This window comes from Terrapene carolina, unplaced genomic scaffold, assembly GCF_002925995.2.
Source record: "Terrapene carolina triunguis isolate 2854851 unplaced genomic scaffold, T_m_triunguis-2.0 Scaffold192, whole genome shotgun sequence".
NCBI classification, from domain to species: Eukaryota; Metazoa; Chordata; order Testudines; family Emydidae; genus Terrapene; species Terrapene triunguis.
In genome coordinates, this window is record NW_020664543.1 from 24820362 (window position 1) to 24839578 (window position 19217).

Consider the following 19217-nt stretch of genomic DNA (forward strand, 5'->3'; position numbering starts at 1 on the left):
TAAGTGCATGAGGCCATATGACCTAAGTGAGACTGACATGTCTTGACTGGTACTCAAGGGTTGTTTGTGATCTGAGTTATATTATTGCTCATGGTCTGGAACCTGTCCTTGGGCAAGTACGCTCTTGTGGTGATAGAATTGAAGGTGGCCCCAATTAAGTCCAGAGATTGTAAGAATAGATTTTTTTGGTGTTTATGCTGACTCCTAGTGAGGAGAGGAGGTGCAGCATTACAGAAGTTGAAACATAGGCTTCCTGGCAGGACTTGGCGACAAGGAGCCAGTCGTCGAGGTAGGGGAAGACAATGAGACTGCAACATCTGACATAAACTACTACTACCAAGAATATCTTGGTAAATATTCCGGGGGTGGTTGCTATGCTGAAAGGGAGAACTCTGTATTGAAAATGGCTGGAGCCCACCATGAATCTGAGGAAGCATCTGTGAGCGGGATGAATGTCTACATGAAAGTAGGTGTCCTTCAGATCTAGGGCTGTAAACCACATGCCCTTTTCTAAAGATGGGCTTATAGATGGCAACGTGACCATGCGACACTTGAGTTTCTGAATGAAGTAGTTGAGATGTTGCAGGTAGAGGTCTTTATCCATGCTTCTTTTTGAGTACCAGGAAGAAAGTCAAGTAAAACCCACTCCCATGTTCTAGTGCTCCTCGCTCTGATAGGGAGTCCACCTCCTGTTTGAGAATACTCTCATGAGAGCGATCCCCAAAGCAGGGTGGGGAGCAGGGTTTTGGGGGAGGTGGGCATGCAAATTCTATCATATAGCCAGAGTGGATGAAGTTCAGCATCTGTCTGTCTGTTGTTATTGCACTCCAGGTGTTGAAAAAGTGTGCTATATGACCCCCAAATTGTGTGTGGGGGTTGGGAGGTGTTGAGCTTAGTGGTTCTCAGCTCTCAAGCTCCCATAAAAAATAATGTCAAGCCAGGAGCAGAGATTGAGACAGAGCCTGTTGCCGAGGGTGTGAGGAAGCAGCTCTTGTGAACCCTTTGCCTCTTGTGTGCTGGTTCATATGGCCTCTGGTGGAAAATCTGGGGAGGCATATATATCCCCAGGGAGCAGAGGGTAGCCCTAGAGTCCTTCAGGGTATAGAGGGACTTGTCTGTCTTTTGGTTGAAGAGCTGTGGTTCATTAAAGGGGAGATCCTCGATGGTATACTGGACCTCCCTAGGGAACTCTGACGCATGGAGCTATGACTCCCTGAACATAACAATGGCAGTAGCAATAGGTCTAGAGGAGGTATCAATGGCATTTACTGTGGATTGGCAAGTAGGATTGGCTATCAGTTTGCCTTAATCTATCAGAGCTTGGAAAAAAGCTCTGTCTGGGTGAGGAAGGCTGTCAGTACATTCTGCAAACCTGGAATAGTTTAGGAAGTCGTATTTAGCCATTACATAAGAATGGCCATACTGAGTCAGACCAAAGGTACATCTAGCCCAGTATCCTGTCTTCCGACAGTGGCCAATGCCAGATGCCCCAGAGGGAATGAACAGAACAGGTAATCAAGTGATCCATCCCCTGTTGCGCATTCCCAGCTTCTGGTAAACAGAGGGTAGGGACACCATTAGTGCCTGGTATCTGGCTACCCTGAACTGTAGGTTAGATGATGAAACAATCTTTCTCCCAACAGATCCAAGGGTTTGCCCTCTTTATCCATAGAAGTAGACCAGGGATGTTGCTCTCTTTCAGAAGCAGCCTGGACCACAAGGGAGCACGATGAGAGAACAAAAATTCTGTTTCTTTGGCCAGCACATAACAACAATTCTGGGAGCACAGGTGGCAGGGGTGTGCCAAAAAGTCCTACCTGGCTCCACTATGTCTTCATTAATGGGGAGTGTTATTCTGTTGGATCTGGAGGAGTGGAGAATGTCTTGGAGTTCATGATGAGAGTCTAGACCTCTTCAAAAGGAATCTGTAGTTCTCCAGCAACTCTGCGAAGAAGATCCTGGAACTGTCTGAAGTCATTCGGGGGGGGGGGGGGGGGGTTGGGAGGAGACAGGGGGGGGGGGGGGTGTCACTGCTTCATCTGGACATGAAGACGGCTGTTTTATTTGTTCTGGCAGAACTGCCAGATCTTGTGCATAATGCTCCTCTTCCCCTGTAGGATCCAGGGGCAGATCTGAGTGGCCCCTTAGAGGGGCGGCAAGGAGTGACTCCCTGGCAGATCGGCCCAAATCTGCAGGATGGTACTGGTCCCAACGCCCCAAATATGGCCAGTAGGAGGGGTCAATAGGGAGTATGGAGGCCCCCACGGCACGAGGTACCTCCAGCTCTTAGTTAGATGAGGCAAAAATTGGTCCCAAATTGGTGCAGGTCTTTTGGGTAGAGGAGGATACGTAGAATGGGGAAAAAAGGTTCATTGGATGGCTCAGAATCTCCTGATGAAGAGAAGGCCAATTCCAGTTCCAGTGGCAATATTGTCGGTGCTGCTGGAGCAGAGTTGTATTCCGTATATGGGATGGGTGACAAACTCCTTCCAGTGGTCAACTCCCTCAATGATGTTATTTCCTCTTTGGAGACAGAAGGACTCGATGGAGGAGGGGATTCCAGATCTGGGACAGCAAAAATGTCCTGTGGCACAGCAATGGATTCAGATCTCTACGATGCGAGAGGGAGTCTACTTGTCTGAGCTGCTGGAGCCAGAGGAGATTGTGTAACTGCTGAGGAAGATGATCACGTGGATAGACAAAGCTGATGATCAGTCTTCATCGGTGCTGTTTTGGAGATGCTGAGGACGACGGTATCAATGGATTGTAATCCCATACCAATGTATCCCAATCCTTATGGGCTTTCATTTCATGCCTTTGGGATGCAAGAACATAAGAACGGCCATACTGGGTCAGACCAAAGGTCCATCTAGCCCAGTATCCTGTCTTCCAACAGTGGCCAATCCCAGGTGCCCCAGAGGGAATGAACAGAACAAGGAATCATCAAGTGATCCACCCCTGTCACCCATTCCCAGCTTCTGGCAAACAGAGGCTAGGGACACCATCCTTGCCCATCCTGGCTAATAGCCATTGATGGACCTATCCTACATGAATTTATCTAGACTTAGGACTCCTCATGGGCCAAGCTGATGGGCTTGCTCAGAGTTAAATCCAACTTTTGGAAGTGGATTTAGAGGAAGACAGTCTCAGACTTATGAGAGTGCTTCCTGGATTCCTGACAAGATCCCGCCAGGGGTTCTGTGGGAATAGACACTGCCACACCAGAGTCAGACTTCGCACCAGAAGGAGCATCCTTGCTGAATCAGGTCGATGTACAGAGGGTACGCCCTAGCCTGGATATGTTTGAGGCCTCATGGCCTTCTCCACAAGGTGTCTCCAAAGGAGATCCAGTGGATATAGTGTATTTAGATTTTCAGAAAGCTTTGACAAGGTCCCTCACCAAAGGCTCTTAAGCAAAATAAGCAGTCATGGGGTAAGAGGGAAGGTTCTCTCATGGATTGGTAACTGGTTAAAAGATAGGAAACAAAGGGTAGGAATAAATGGTCAGTTTTCAGAATGGAGAGAGGTAAATAGTGGTGTCCCCCAGGGATCTGTACTAGGCCAAGTTCTATTTAACATATTCATAAACCATCTGGAAAAAGGGGTAAACAGTGAGGTGGCAAAATTTGCAGATGATAAAAAACTACTCAAGATAGTTAAATCCCAGGCAGACTGCGAAGAGCTACAAAAGTATCTCACAAAACTGAGTGACTGGGCAACAAAATGGCAGATGAAATTTAATGTTGATAAATGCAAAGTAATGCAGATTGGAAAACATAATTCTAACTATACATATACAATGATGACGTCTAAATTAGCTGTTACCACTCAAGAAAGAGATCTTGGGAGTCATTGTGGATAGTTCTCTGAAATCATCCACTCACTGTGCAGTGGCAGTCAAAAAAGCGAACAGAATGTTGGGAATCATCAAGAAAGGGATAGATAATAAGACAGAAAATATCATATTGCCTCTATATAAATCCATGGTATGCCCACACCTTGAATACTGTGTGCAGATGTGGTCGCCCCATCTCAAAAAAATATCTTGGAATTGGAAAAGGTTCAGAAAAGGGCAACAAAAATGATTAGAGGTATAGAACAGCTTCTGTATGAGGAGAGATTAATAAGACTGGGACTTTTCAGCTTGGAAAAGAGGCGACTAAGGGGGGATCTGATAGAGTCTATAAAATCATGAGAGGTATAGAGAAAGTAAATAAGGAAGTGTTATTTACTCCTTCTCATAATACAAGAACAAGGGGCCACCAAATGAAATTTATAGTTAGCAGGTTTAAAACAAACACAAAGTATTTTTTCACACAACGCACTGTCAACCTCTGGAATTCCTTGTCAGAGGGTGTTGTGCAGGCCAATACTATAATGGGGTTCAATAGATAGATTCATGGAAGATAGGTCCATCTATGGCTATTAGCCAGGATGGGGAGGAATGGTGTCCCTAGCCTCTGTTTGCCAGAAGCTGGGATTGGGTGACAGGGCATGGATCACGACGATAATCTGTCTGTTCATTCTCTTTGGGACACCTGCCATTGGCCACTGTCAGAGGACAGGATACTGGGCTTGATGGACCTTTGGTCTGACCCAGTATGGCCGTTCTTATGGTTTTATGACCAAGTTCCCACCCTTCCAGGGTATAGCTGGAGAATAATTAGCAGATACTGCACCTCACCGTGATGTGGGCTTGCCCAAGGGAATCCAGGCAGTACTGGTGGTTATTGCTGACCGAGAAGGATCACTGGCAGGAAGCGCAGAGTTTAAAACCCAGAGCCCTGTATGTATGTGGGGAGTGGAGGTGTCCCCCCAAAGAGACTAAATCTAAACACTAAGAGATCTATAAAACACTAAACTGTAAAAAATGTACAAGCTGTTAAAACATTTACAAAGCTAAATGTAAATCTTATCTTGTAGGATGAAGCTGAAGCTAGTTCCGCCCCGGACCACGTGGTGGTGAGAAGGAACTGGAGAGATGGTTGGTCCCCTACCCCACCCTCTATCCCCTCAGTCAGAGGCACGAGGAGAGTCAGTGAGCATGCGCAAACCAACAGACACTACTTTCAGATTTTCCATCCCCAGGCACATGATGTGCCTGTGTAAACTCACAGTGGAAGAGGGACCATCTCTTGAAGAAGAAGGGACATATCATGATTTTTTGCCATCATCACTTGGCACCTGTTGCTTTCTCAAACTTCCAAGTATGGGGATCACTTCACTCAGTTTTTGCTATATTAAAAAGCCTCTAAGCATTTCACATCTGCTTGTAATGTTCACTAAGTTACTGCTGCACAAAGGCTCAACCCTGCAAGTTGCTGAACACTCTGGTTCCGATTCAGCACAGCACGAGTGGCTCCACTGAAAACACTTTGTGACAAAGCCACCAATTATGTCTGACTTGCTCCTGCCTGCATCAGGTCACTGACGGGGTGACGTGGGCAAAACACGCCGGGAAGCTAGTCCACCTGAACCATGAAGTGAAGGCAGGACTTCTGACACATCAGGGCAGCCCCAAATCCAGACAAACCAAAGGGCCCGTCCATATTTCCCGTGAGATACACATAGAAACGTGCAGCAAAGTATTCATGAAGCCAGCATCAACTCCATGCACAAAAATATGGAGCTCTCATGCCCACTTGCCAGCCTAGAATAGGGCTAGATCTCTGGATCTGCTCCGCCTTCATGGGGCCCAGTCTCTTGCTATGTTCCTCCCTCCAGTCTGTTTTCCCTTTGGGAGCGTCTCTCTTACTCATGGCCAAAATTCTACAGGGCTAACACTGAGGCCACATCCAGAGCAGCCTCATTTCCCAGTGGCTCAGTGCATTCTGCAGATGCGCTGCACCTCTGAAAGCCAGTCACTTTTATAACTAAATTGCTAGGAGGGGTAGCAACCCCATTGAGAATGAGCACAGATTACTGCCCCCGCCCAGAGCAAGGTGAGACCAGGGACCAGACGGTGAGCTCCAGAATCACCATCTGGTTACTGGTGTGCATGTAGAGCAGTACAACTATGTGTTGCCTCTTACTCAGGCCTGTGGCAAACTCTCAATGGAAGCCATTGTTCGTCAGCGATTCCTTGGGTGTCAGACATTATGCTCCTGTAAGAGACAGGGACAATGGTTATCCTAAGTAGTCAGTGCTTACTTTTAGTTGGCGCAAGTATGGCCTCCAGACTCCATCCATCAGGTCTTGTCTGTATTTCTTCGTAAAGTAACCCAGGTAGGAGACGAAGGCTGTGATTAGTAAGACATCTCCACACAATGTGCTCTCCTGCTCTTTGAAGTCTTTCACAGCCTCTGCCCATCTCACGTTTTCAGAGGCGAGTCCCCCAACCTAAAATTCCAACATAAAATTAACCTTTAGATGGACTCCTTGAGCATTTTTTCGATGCACAAGTACTTTAACATGTCTTGTCACTCTTTGACTTCAAATAATATTTGATATGTTTTTAAAACCAAAGATAGAAAGATTTGTTAGGCATTTTGCCCATTCCTCCCCATCCACTGAAAGACCACCCCCTGCAGTACATCCCTAGACCATTTGCCAGTCTAGCTGTACATGACCCAAGAAAAGGATCCGCCACTTTGTTGGCAAGAATATTCCTCTCTCTATAAGGAAGTTTTACCGAGTACACTACCAAAAATGTTCATTTCCACAGTTTCATCCATTCACTCCTAGTTACACTCCCTTGGACCACACTCAGTAATTCCTCTCCCTCCTTGAGATTTAGATCCTTCAGTTATTTCAGACAGTTATCATTACCCAAATTCATGCCTCATTTGGCCAAGATATACTCAATCTTCATAAACCACTTGGTCTCCGTCTTGCTCTTTGCTAAGGCCTCAGTCCTGCAAACACTTAACTTTAAACCCATCCCTAGTCCACTAAAGCAAATCTCTGCACATGTCGCTGGTGTTAGATTGCTGAGGAATGTACCTGCACTCGAGCTGTGATCTTACCAGTCTCGCAGAAAGGGACTAGTATGAGCAGGATGTCTCCATCAGTCAGCAGTGTTGCCAACTCCTGTGGCTTTATTACAAGACTCATGAAATTTGGTGCTTTTCTTAAAGCTCCAGCTCCTTGTATGATTACAAGAGACTCTCAGCTTCCTTTTTTTTTTTTAAAGGTTTTCACCCTCCCGGTCATGGAGAAAAGCTTGAAAACCTGAACTGAATGCACCCCCCAGATTCAGGAAGCAAAAGGTACAGAAAAAGAGCCCAAATGTATTACTTGTAAAAAATCCCATGATTTTAAGCCAAGCTTGTGATTTCTGAATGCCTAGAGTTGGCAATACTGGAGGTTGCAGCCCCAAATCACATTCCCTTTCCCTGCTGCAATGATGCTCTGAAAACTTATATCTAAATCCCAGGTCATCCTCAGCAATGGTGCTTTGTGTTGCTTTCGCCCACTGAATGGCCTGCCTATGTTTGCGATGATTTTCTCCTACATATATTCCCTTTCACTTTTCTAGACTGAATCTGTTTTCTGTCTATTTTTTAAAAGCCTCCAAGGCCCTTTGTGTGATTTTTCTCCCTTACTTGGTATTTGCAAAGTCTCCCCAACTAAGGAGCTCATGAAAATGTCATTCATATGCTGCTTTCACAGTCTTCAGGTCACTAATAAGGCGTTAAATAAAACCAGACCTAACATGGATCCTTATCATGCCCCTGGCAGACATCTTTCCAACTAAGCACACTACAGTTCTTGGTCCTTGAGCCAACTGGAGATCCATGGGACAGTACTTCTATCCAAGCCAATTTGAATTAATTCTGTGAGTTTCTTTACTAAAATTCAGATATACTAAAAGTAACAGCATTCCCTTCATCCACAGGTTTGTCTTTCAGTCCAGAACAGCAGGATGTATTCTTTATAAGTCCTCAAAACTGTTTGCGCAGGGCTTAGGATGACCAGATGTCCTGATTTTATAGGGACAGTCCCGATATTTGGGGCTTTTTTTTTTTTAATATGGGCTCTTCTTACCCCCCACCCCCGTCCTGATTTTTCACACTTGCTGTCTGGTCACCCTAGTATGGTTCTGCTATCTGCTGTGGGCTTAGTTAAGTGGGTGGAAGTCCCACTGAAGCCAGATGTGAGTAACTGGGAGCAAGACTAAGACCTAGATGTTTGCATTACTGGGTTAGATTCACTGTGCCACATTCGGAGGCCTAGGTGTTGGAATTAGGGGTTGGGGTGGGGGGCGCTTGAAATGGTTTCCAGTGTTTACAGTATGGTTCAATGGCTCTCAGCACCCCCACTATACAATTTTTTCCAGCACCCCTGCTCGGAGGTGATAGGGAAGGAAGTTTGAATTATCTGCTGAGAAGTGGGTGTGAGTTTAGGACCTTGTCTGCACTGTAAAACTGAACTCTTCCAGACAGCAGCTGCAGCCAGCACTGGTGAAACTGGCGCCAGCACTGTCTGTCCTTGTCGGCACCCTCAGATAAACTGTGCTCAGCACCACTTCAGCTGCAACTGTTGTTAAGAGTCACTGTCTGCACCAGCTCCATTCTGTAATGCAGCCAAGGCTAATGGGACTCTAACTGAGCTTTAAGGATCCAAACTCATACAGGCTAAAGGGGCTGGGAGAAGGCATAATGTACAACAGCTAAGATTCCTTTGGCCTGGCCCCTGAGTTCAGCCTTCCAACTTCCATCATCATGGGAAGACCCTTTCCTATTGTCATTTGCACTGACCCTGCTGTCAGCCCTTCCTCGGGTCCCAAATTACCCTGGATTCTGTCCATCTCCTTTTGCTCCTGCCACTGGTTCCCACATGCTCGACAGCAAGTGGAGAATCCTGGTGGTTGTCCTTTGCCCCTTGGGTCACACCCTTCTGGCACCAGGAGGCAGCAGCAAGCCAGTCATTGTTTCATATCTGAATCACAGCTGGCCAAGGCCACGGCATCTCCACAGCAAGAGGCCAACCAGGATCACGGGCTTCTTTATCTACGCTGGTGGCTCCCAGTGCCCTTGGATCACTCAACTCCCTGTTCTCATCTTCCTACAGCTCCTCAAAGGCTGAAAACTGCAGGGGTGGTTTGAATGGCTTGATGTGAAGACAGCTGCTGCAGCCTGCAGTTGCTCAGAGGGATTTCATGCATGGAGCTGAATGGTGCACCCCAGAGTGCTGCTTTCCAATGGATTTCCCCAAGTCGTCGTTGTGACCAAGAGCCCTTTAAGGTCTGAGTTCTGATCATGGTAACACGTCATGAAACATATGACTCTGTGTGACAGATCACCTCCTCGTGGTGCCACCCATACCTCTGCAATGTGGTTGCAAGGGGATCTCCACTGGAACTGCATCTCACATTGGTCTGAAGCTGCCTGACTTTGCTGACCTTCTGGGCAAGCTGCAAGGCCTCTCTGTCTGTTCTGGCTTTTCCAGAGAGGTGTGAAGAGTGGGAAGGGCTCTCAGGAGTGGTTGGGGGCATTATTAACTCTGTATCTGATGTTATGTGAATTCTGAGCATTACCGAGGTATCTGTTTTCAAATCTTTCCTTACTGCACCAAGAGACATTGCAGCAGCACACTGTGTACAGCAAAAGGAACAATTTTGTTCCTTGCCTCATCCTCCCATCCATTCTAGGGTGCACATTCTGTGGGGCAGGCGATGTGTCCGTATATATCCCCTGAGGTAATCTAAATAACAATATTAATGGATAATCCTCTTTCTCCCTATCAAAGCACAGGGGCAGTATATGCTTCTCTAAATACTCTTATCTCTTAGCAAAATATGTGACTGTCAGGGCTGGAAAATGTGCCCAGCGCCAAGAGATGGAAGACTCTGTCCCCTGGCCAGACATCAGCATGGAAGATGCTGCCTTTCTCAGTGGAGTCCGGGGATGTCACCCAGCACACTCCACCTTCCTGGCTGCTTGAGAGGGAGTGCTGGATTCCTGGGGCCTCACACTTTTGTACAGCTCCGGCTGGCAGGTGTCTGACAATTGAGACGGCTCCCCAGTCAGTTTTTCTCTCCTCCTCTCACTCCCTAGGATGTAGGCCTTGCTGGAGCCCGGGACATAACTAATGGTGTGAACCAAAGCAGGCCTGGCCTTGGCATAACAACAACACACTAGGTATTGGCTAACCAAGTAAGCACATTCCTGACCAGAGAAGATGTGCAAGAACACCCAGAGTTCTCAAATAACTACATAAACACATTCTTAAGAGATGGTACCGGGACACACCGACCCCTTCTAAGATAAGGATGGCATGGCAGGATAATGGCTAAGGATGTTTTGTTCGAACTAGCAGTTACAAGAAGAAGGGTGGTAACTAGCAATGTCTGGAGAGTAACACATAACTTGCTTGTATCAGTGCATAAAGGAAGTCATAGGAGGGCAATCTTTATCCAGCCAAGGAGGCAGTGTCTTGGTGAAGCCAAAAGGGCACGCAGGTCACAGGGAAGAGAGTAGTGGGAGCTAACTTTCTTTTAAAGGGATGGGAGGCCACAATCTAGTGGCTTCACAGGGGGGTTAAATGTCCTGTTTCCAGCCCTTCCTGAGGACATGGCTTTGACAGGCTCTGGCGGGGCTGGAGCTGGAGCTCACCTCTTTCAGCCAGAAGGATGGACAGGAATGGTCCGGAGAAATTCTTAGGGATTCTGGAAAGGACAGAAGAGCCTTATGGCCAGGAAAGTTAAGTCCTCTGGGTTTCTAGGCTGACAGTCCAGATTTACATCCCCTTCTCACTTTCATTGTGTGTTGTTATTTTACAGACAAGGCAAAGCTAGTTTACAAGCGGGGCTGTATTTCTCTTGGCAAACATGGGAGGCTGGGACAACCTGTGTTCCTCAACACAACAACGTGCTGTACTGGGGCAAGGACCATTTTCATCTCAATTGTATTAGTCCAATGCCAGGTAAATCCCAACAATGACTGGCAGGACAAAAAATCCTGGTTAGAAATATAATGCCTGCAGTCAAAAAATGTCCTGCATATGGCCACTAAACAAAGCCCTGAACTCTACCAGCTCTCTCTTAATTACACGACCATTCTATATGCTAATTCACTGTTCCTGCTCTCTTCTTACATGTTTCGACAAGCACCTTGCATAAACTTTTTTCTCTTTGTAAATAAAATACTGAAATGGATTTAGAAATTACTAGTGACACCCACTGGTGAAAAGATGGAACTGTACAACATTTATGCTAGTTTGCATAATGCCAAAGAAGAGTATGATGGGGAAAGTGTCTAGTACCTTCTGTTCACTGTTTGCTTTAATTATTTCACTTACTTGGTGTGCATGAACTCTGAGAGCGAATTTTTCTAGTATGGATAGGTATGGTTCTCTGATGTTTTAAATGAATTGTTACCAGTGCTACTACTCAGTCCCACCCTTGGAGCTATGATCAGCAGGAGCGAGAGCACCTGGACCATAAAGGGTTGCTGCCTATACAGAATCCGAGGTAATGCCAAGTGTCCCCGGCCTGACCATAGATCCTTGGAGCTGAGACTCCAGAGCCAATCCTGTCAGCTGAAGGAGAAATTAAAGATGCCAAAGTCTCCATGTGGCGCTGGAATGTAGCATGTCCCTATGGCAGGAGATCTCATGTCTTTTTGGAAATATTCCTTTGTCTCCAATATTTCCTAATAAAAATAGTGAGACTAGAATTGCCCTTTCCCAGTACTGCTGACACACCTCTTCTCTGTTCCCAGTTTGACAAGGAAGGCACCATTTCTATGCCCTCTTTACAACACAACATAACAGCCAAAGTATCTCATTCACAGACATCAGATTTTCACAGAGATGTATGAATCTAATGATTAACTATTTTAAGCGTAGTAAAATCCCAAGCCAAAACCTTCATTTACAAACAATTACAGTTGATGAGAGAGAGCAATGTTATCTTTCATATCACTTAAAAAAATCCTATGCAACAAACACATTACTATCAAGTATTGAGGAGATGCACACTTCATAACAACCACCTTACCTCTAACCCAAGGATAGGGTTATTTCTTAATTGCTTTTTTAAAATGTATTATTTGTGTTTCAGAAGCAAAATGTTTCCTTTCAAGTCATTTTGCTAAACTGAAAATATTACTAGTTAACATATTCAACAAGAGAGATAATTTTGTTAAAGCATTTATAATTGTTGGTTCTTGAGACTAATTCTGGGCAGTTTAACAGGAAAGGTGTATAACATTATTCCTGATTACAGTTATGTATGATTGTAGACTTGCACTTCAAGCTGATCAGTATATGCAATTGATTGCACACGTAGGAGACCAGATTCTGTTCTCAATCACATTGGTAGAAATCAGGATTACTCAGCTGAAGGCAATGTACAACACGTGTAAGAAAGGGCAAAGATGGAGCCAGGATTTTTAGGTTTTTTTGCTGGAAGGTTTTTTTGTTGTGTCTACATTTTGAGTTTATTGAGGAAAGAACTGTACATAGTTTTGGATTTGAGTGAAGCTAGGGGTGAAGGGCTGTGCAATTCTTTATACTTGAAAGGAATAACATGTTAGTTTTGTATGTGGGTGGAATAATTGTATCACTCCTGCCTTCAAAAACTGAATCTTGCATGAGCCCCCATCACAATCTGCCGACATTTCAAACGCTACAGTGTAACATGACTTCAGTGGGGAGACTGAGGTTGTCACAGCTTTGGTCCAGCTCTTGGCCGCTCACTAGACTGCTGTGAGGGAACCCAGCCGCTTTACGTCTCTGGGGCCTGAACACAGCCAAACCACTATCCTACGTTGGGTCCCTAGGCACCTTTCTGAGGTACAGACTCTCTGGCAAGCACCACTCCTCAGAGCTGGAACCCACTGTCCAGCCACTTCACCTCTGGACTCAGTGCTGGCTCTTCAGACACCCCAGCGGCTTCAATATCCCCTCGCAGAACTCCACCTCGAGATGTGAGCCTTCACGGTTACCTCTTCCAGGGGCAACACGTAGGTGTAAATGCTTAACACATCCAGGCTTTGCACAGACAGCCAACAGATTCTTGCTCTTCAAAGCACAAGACACACTCAAAGAGCACAGAGCATTTAGAAAACAGCAAACATCCTAACTGCAGTGCCCCTCACTAGCTCCTGGTTCCCCGGGGAGTCCTTGGGGACCATCTGTGTTTCAGGCAGGTAGGCAGGGTTCCCTCATCAGACTCCTACATGCTGGGCTGCTTCTCCTTCCTCTTGAGCTAGAGAAAAAGGGCACGCAGAACAGCAGCTCCTCCTTTTTATATCTTCCAGCCCCCTTTGTCAGGGGACATCCCACTCAGCCTCCTCAGGTGATCACAGACTCCTGCTGGTTCACTTTGTTGCCAAGGTGATCCCTCCCTTGACAAACCAGTTCTCCTTTTGTCTAGGTGCATCCTTTGTGAACAGGGGAGCAGCAAGGTTTAACAGCTCTGTTGTTAGGCCTCTGCCACTACCCCTGTTGGAATTTCAGTCCAACATGGAGGTGAAAGAACAACAGAAAAGAAAAAAAGCCTGCACCTTCCAAATGGAGTTTGCAGCTTGGTAAAGATACATCGAGAGCCCATAACTGCATGCAGAATTCACAGCTTGTACAACTAGACCTCCCAATCCTCACAGAGGGACACAAAGAAACAGTCACGTTGCAAAAGCTCCCAGAGGAGCTGTGTTAAAGTCTTTTCATTTCAAAACATACTTACTGGATTTAAACAAAATGTTCAGAAAACGTTCTAGCTGCCAGTGAGATTTAACCCTAGAACTCTGGAAGTGAGAGATGTTCTCTTTCTTCAGATACAAAGGAATCGGCATCAGCCTGAGAATGGGACTGTCTGTTTCAGGTGCTCATCTGCCCCCCGGCCCTTGCCACAGTATCCAAGCATCTCATAGTCTTCAATGCAGTTACCCTCACAACACCCCCAGGAGAGGGGGAAATGCTGTTATTCCCATTGGACAAATATGGCACAGAGATATGCAGGCGCCTAAAGATGCAAGCATTTTCCAAAGAACCTCGGTACCTAAATCCAATTGATTTCAATGGGAGTTAGGCAACCAAGAGCTTTTGAAAACCCTACTCGGTGCCTATCTACATCTGTAGGTGCCTAAAGACCTTTACAACCTGGGTTTAAATGGCTCACACAGGCAGGTATATGGTGGAGCAGGGAACTGAGTGCAAGTCTTCTGCATCTCAGGCTAGCCCCCTAAACCGTCTCCTCTCTGCTGCTGCGAAATGAAGCCTGGAGCAAACACCAGCTCTGAGGCACAGCCAGGACTGGGGTCCTCACGCTCTAGCAGCACCGGCCTCCAGCCATTTGAACTACAGAATGATCTGTTTCAGCTCTCCCCTACAGAAACATCTGCATGTCCTTTTCAGCAGCAACCAGCCACACCTATAGAGCTCAATCCCAATGACGTCCGCAGGAGGCTTTCCAGTGACTTCCAAGGGCTTTGGATCAGGTCCATAGTGCCCAGTCCTGCTTCCACTGAAGTCAATAGCAACAAAATTTATATTGGCCTCCAAGGGAACAGGAACAGGCCCCAAAATCACCACATCCAAAATCATTAACAGCTTTGCTGAATTACAATGTATTTTCTTCAAATACCCCATACCTGAGGTGAAAAGGAGATTTAACTATATGAAGCAGTAGTGACCAGCTGCTTTTCAGCAAGGGTGAACAAAGAGGCATGAGACAAAAGTCAAAGTTTCAAATCAGGATAATTTTTAAACGATTTGTAACTCAAAAACAGTTTAATGACTTTTCTTCCAACGTTGAACCCACATTCCCCTTTGCCTTCAGAGTCAATCTGGCAATTTTCAGCACAAACGAGCTTTCTAACCCAAAGTTATAGGGCCTAAAAATAGAGCTTAATAATAGCGGCTGTTGCACTGTTAGGACTAGATTGTCACTGTGTACTGCAACCTGCATAAGGGATAGCGTGTAGCTGGTTCCCCCTTGCTCCAGAAGGGGGGAAGAAGGGAAGTGATTTGTGCCATCCCTTTACCAGCCCGTTTAGTTCCCTCTCTCCCCCTGCTAAACACGGTCCTTGTGAGTGAGTGCTCCATATGGTCCTGTGCTTAGGGCAGTGATTTAGGAAGCCAGGGTTCAAGTTTCTACTTTGCCACATACTTCCTGTGTGATCCTGGGCAGGCCACTTAGTCTTTCTTTCCCTCAGTTCCCCATCTGTGCAATGGGGATAACAGCACTGCCCTGCCTCCCAGGGTTACTGTGAGGATAAACGAAACCCAGACTGCAGGTGCTCAGACATGACTGTAGCAGGGGGCCACATAAACTCACCTTTATGCGTTACCACTTTCTTCCTCTTATTATTCTTTATTAATCATTTTTATTAATTTTTAAAACTGGAAAAAATATAAAAATGTTCATGTGCTTTTCAGTATATCATTACATGGAAAAGCAAATACAGCTCTTGTCTTATTAGCGTCTTGTCTTTAGTCCTGCAGTTCTGATCTATCACTAACTGCTCAGAACATTAAATAACAGAGATAAGAGGCTGTGCCTCTATCATTGTATATGTTCAGTATATTGGAAATGTAAATGTGCCTCGAACATACCCAGATGTATACAGAGAGTTATGGGAATGGCCACATCATTAGTACTTGAAGCACTGTTTTCATGACTAAAGTTTGCAGCTATGCAGGAAATATCATGCATTCTGAAATGTTAGAAGATGCAATGTACTGTGTTCTCATGGCATACATCTCCATAGCACCTGACAACTTCCATTCCTATGATTAAAGTTCAAGCTGTTGATACTCACCAGTCGATTTGCAAGTGAGATGGTGCATGCTGTAGCTTCAGCTTCTTGCTGACATTTCAGTTTGTCTGAAGTAGCCCTCTCAAATTTGGCTGTGAGTTTTGCTAGGTTTTCATTAAGGTGCTGTTAATGAAAAAATCAGAACATCTTCAGCAAAACCCTTTTCATCATAAAAGACTCCTACAAAAATTGCTGTCACTGCGTGTGTCTCTGCAGTGGTGACCCCCTAGCTAGCCTCTCTCACTGTTATTCTGAATGGCCAATGCAATGAGAGAAGGCAGGATTCCTGCATAGAGCACTCATGTCTGGGTCTCAGCCTGCAAGACTGTGAGCACGGCCTGCAACGTGCTGACCACTTGTAGGAGACCCTCAGCACCAGCAGGATACATGACTTAGGCTCTAATTAGGGTTGCCAACCCTCCAGGATTGGCCTGGAGTCTCCCGAAATCGGCATCAATCTCCCAGTGACTATTGAAAACAATCTGGGAGATTTTAATAGGATATTTTAAGAAAATGACATTATGTCATGTTGTAAAAAATACCCTCCCAGAATAGCTTCAGTCAGAGTTGGCAACCCTAGATCCAACCCAATGTCCACTGAAGTCAAGTTGGGGTCCTTCCATTGATTTCCAGGGGCATTGGATCAGGCCCTTGCAAAACAGCATGAGAGGGCATGGGAGGAGCAGCATGCTAGGGAACTCTGTTTACATGATAGGCCACATAATTTGCAAAGGACTATGGACAAACAGTGCAAAGGCTGTTTATCTTGGGCACTGCTCTGACATGATTTTGGACTAAGGGAGGGGATCACAGGCTGACTAAAGATGGTGGCCGGGGTCCAGAGCTCTGGCCAAGCAGCAATTAGTGCAGCTCAGGAGGAAGAAGCGCAAAAGTGACTTTTAGCAACCTTTGCATTTTTCAGATGTGTGCATCCTAGTGCTGGCCTGCTCCTGAAGGCTGCTCTAAGTTATGCTTGTTGTTCACAGCCCCAGGGGACCATTCTAAATGCTGGATGTCAGTCGGACATAAGGGAGTATAAACCATATGGACTAGATGACTTCCTGAGGTCTCTTCCAACTCTAATCTTCTATGATTCTGTGATCTGGCAGCCAGGAGTGAGAGTGACCAAGGAGCTGCTACAATTACCCTTCTCCTACCAAGGGAGGTCCTTCCTGTGAGTGCCTGAGGACTTTTCATTCCAGAGTTGGGTGCCAACCCTTCCTGCGGTACTGGAGAATGGGGCCAATACACACTCAGGTCCAGCTGGGCTGTTTCTACACTTGGGCCACATCCAAGGAGAGCCAACATTTTGGAAAAAGAACAGAGGGAACCAAAGTCTGCAGGGCCTCATTGCAGCCATGCTGCTAGCTGAGGAGGACTCATCGCATGGACAGATTTGGTCACACTTTGCTCTAAGACAAACTCTAACTGTTCCCAAAGTTCTTGAAACATTTCACTTCTGAGATAAGAGAACCAGAGTTAATAATTGATTTTATCTGCACCAGCATAAACATCTTAAGGCTAAATGCCTTTAAATCATTTTAACACTGTTTGAACAATGCACTAGAAATAAACATGGAATAGGGATTATTGTAGTGGCCTCTGTAACTATGCTCTCAGTTGCCAGTGCCCAATATAAAATACAGTCTCTTTCAAACCAGCTTGGCATTAAGTCATATAACTAAAATATTGTTAGAGTATATATATATATATTAGATTTTCATATTTATGTGTGTATATCTCTATAAATACACACACATATATGCTACACTATTAAATGTTTTATAATCACACATATATATATATACACACACACACACACATACGTGTGTGTGTGTGTGTGTGTGAATATGCATCATTTTTTTTTCCAGAAATTCTGAGCACTGCAGCACATGGGAGATACATGTGCTCTGTACTTTTGAAAATCAAGTCACTTTCATTTACGACCAAAATATGGATTTAAGTACCATACCACTAGGCAGCTACACTTGAAAATGTTAGCCCCGTGTTACAGTTTTGAGGCCAGATTCTCAGCAGGCATAATTCTACTTAAATCTATGGAGCTACGCCAATTTATGCCAGTTGAAAGTCTAGTAAAATATCAACATTCATATATCAACACGATTGTATATGTATATACTACTATACTACACATTTAATAGCACAGCACTGTACATATGCAAATAAAAAGTAATTTAAAAAGTTAAGGTTGAAAGCATGTTTCAATGGAGTATTACTAATACCCCAACACAGCTGCACTTTCTCTGCAAAAATCTTACATCTTTAAAAAAACTCAAACATGAAAAAGTGTAATTAAAATAACAGTGAAGGGATCCAAACAGTTCTCCAGTGCCATATAATCCTTCATCACTTAGTAGCACCTATTCAGTCTTAAGGGTGCTCCTTGTTTTGATCTGCAGGCAGTGGAATTATTGGAGATGGCTCTAGATTGTATATACTTTGAACTGAATGGGTAGCAAGGATTTCAAAGGTACTAATCCCCTGGATGCATTAAGTAATGTTAGAGTATTATGTTTTCTAACAGTGTGATGTTTTGATGAAACAAAAATATTTTTATTAATTAAACTAGAATTATTTTTCTGTTTGGTGTTATGAGGTGTCTCCATTACAGGGGACTGTGGGTTGGTACACCTTGCAAGTTTGTATTTTTATCTCAATTAACTATTGGATGTAGCAACTAGCGCACACAGCTTTATTGTAATGAATTATGGTGTAGTATTATAGCATATTGAAGATACATCTTTTGAACAAGAAACAGGATTCCATAATTGCCCAGGAATATGTTCTTTTGAAATTTGCAGATTTGTGTTGTATGGTGTAGGCTGGATGGGGTGATAATGAGTGATGCAGGGTTATAGCAGCCAGGGAACTGGCTGTATACTTTACCTTCTAGGCCCACTTCCAGACTTTTCAATTATAACGAATTTTAAAGTGTATGGAATTTTTGGAATGGAAGGATAATTCTGAGGAAGAAGTGGGGTGGGAGCTGCTCTCTATTGAAACATATTTTTAACCATCTCTCTTAACAAATTTTTTTGCTCAGGGATTTTCCTGGATTTTTAATGAGTGACAAAAGTTTAAATGGAGGTGCAGTATAAGATATGCCAGTTAGAAGCCCTGCTTTGACAGTTCTTTTGAGTCTTACTAAAGTGGAGCTGACTTCCTGCAAAATTTAACAAGTGCGCAGAAGGCGTGTTGGAGACAAGAGAAGAAAAACAGTCCTAGTACATTTTTTTTAAAAAACTCTCTAAAACTTTCTCCAGATTTTGTTTTCTGTAACATATATGGTACATATAGAACATATGTGTGATAAAAGGGCATCCCAAACTCATGCTTGATAATAATTCTAACAGTTTAGGTGGGAATAATGAGAGGTGAATACTGAGCCTTTCTATTAAGGAAGAAGCAAATTTGAAACAGAGCTAAGCGCACTTCTCTAGAAAGCAGGGAAGTCTCCAAAAGTCTAGCAAGACCAGATAAAGGACAACAATC

The 19217-nt window shown here is 44.8% G+C and overlaps 1 protein-coding gene across 1 annotated transcript in view; it reads right to left on the reverse strand.

Moving 5' to 3' along the window:
* Positions 1 to 19217, reverse strand: part of DNAH9 (dynein axonemal heavy chain 9) — a 374844-nt gene that overhangs the window by 146189 nt on the left and 209438 nt on the right. Inside the window, exons 51-52 of the mRNA XM_026654587.1 lie at positions 15708 to 15827; positions 6151 to 6339 (exon numbers count right to left, since the gene is read on the reverse strand). Of these exons, the coding sequence (XP_026510372.1) occupies positions 6151 to 6339; positions 15708 to 15827 (309 nt within the window). The remainder of the gene's footprint in view (positions 1 to 6150; positions 6340 to 15707; positions 15828 to 19217) is intronic.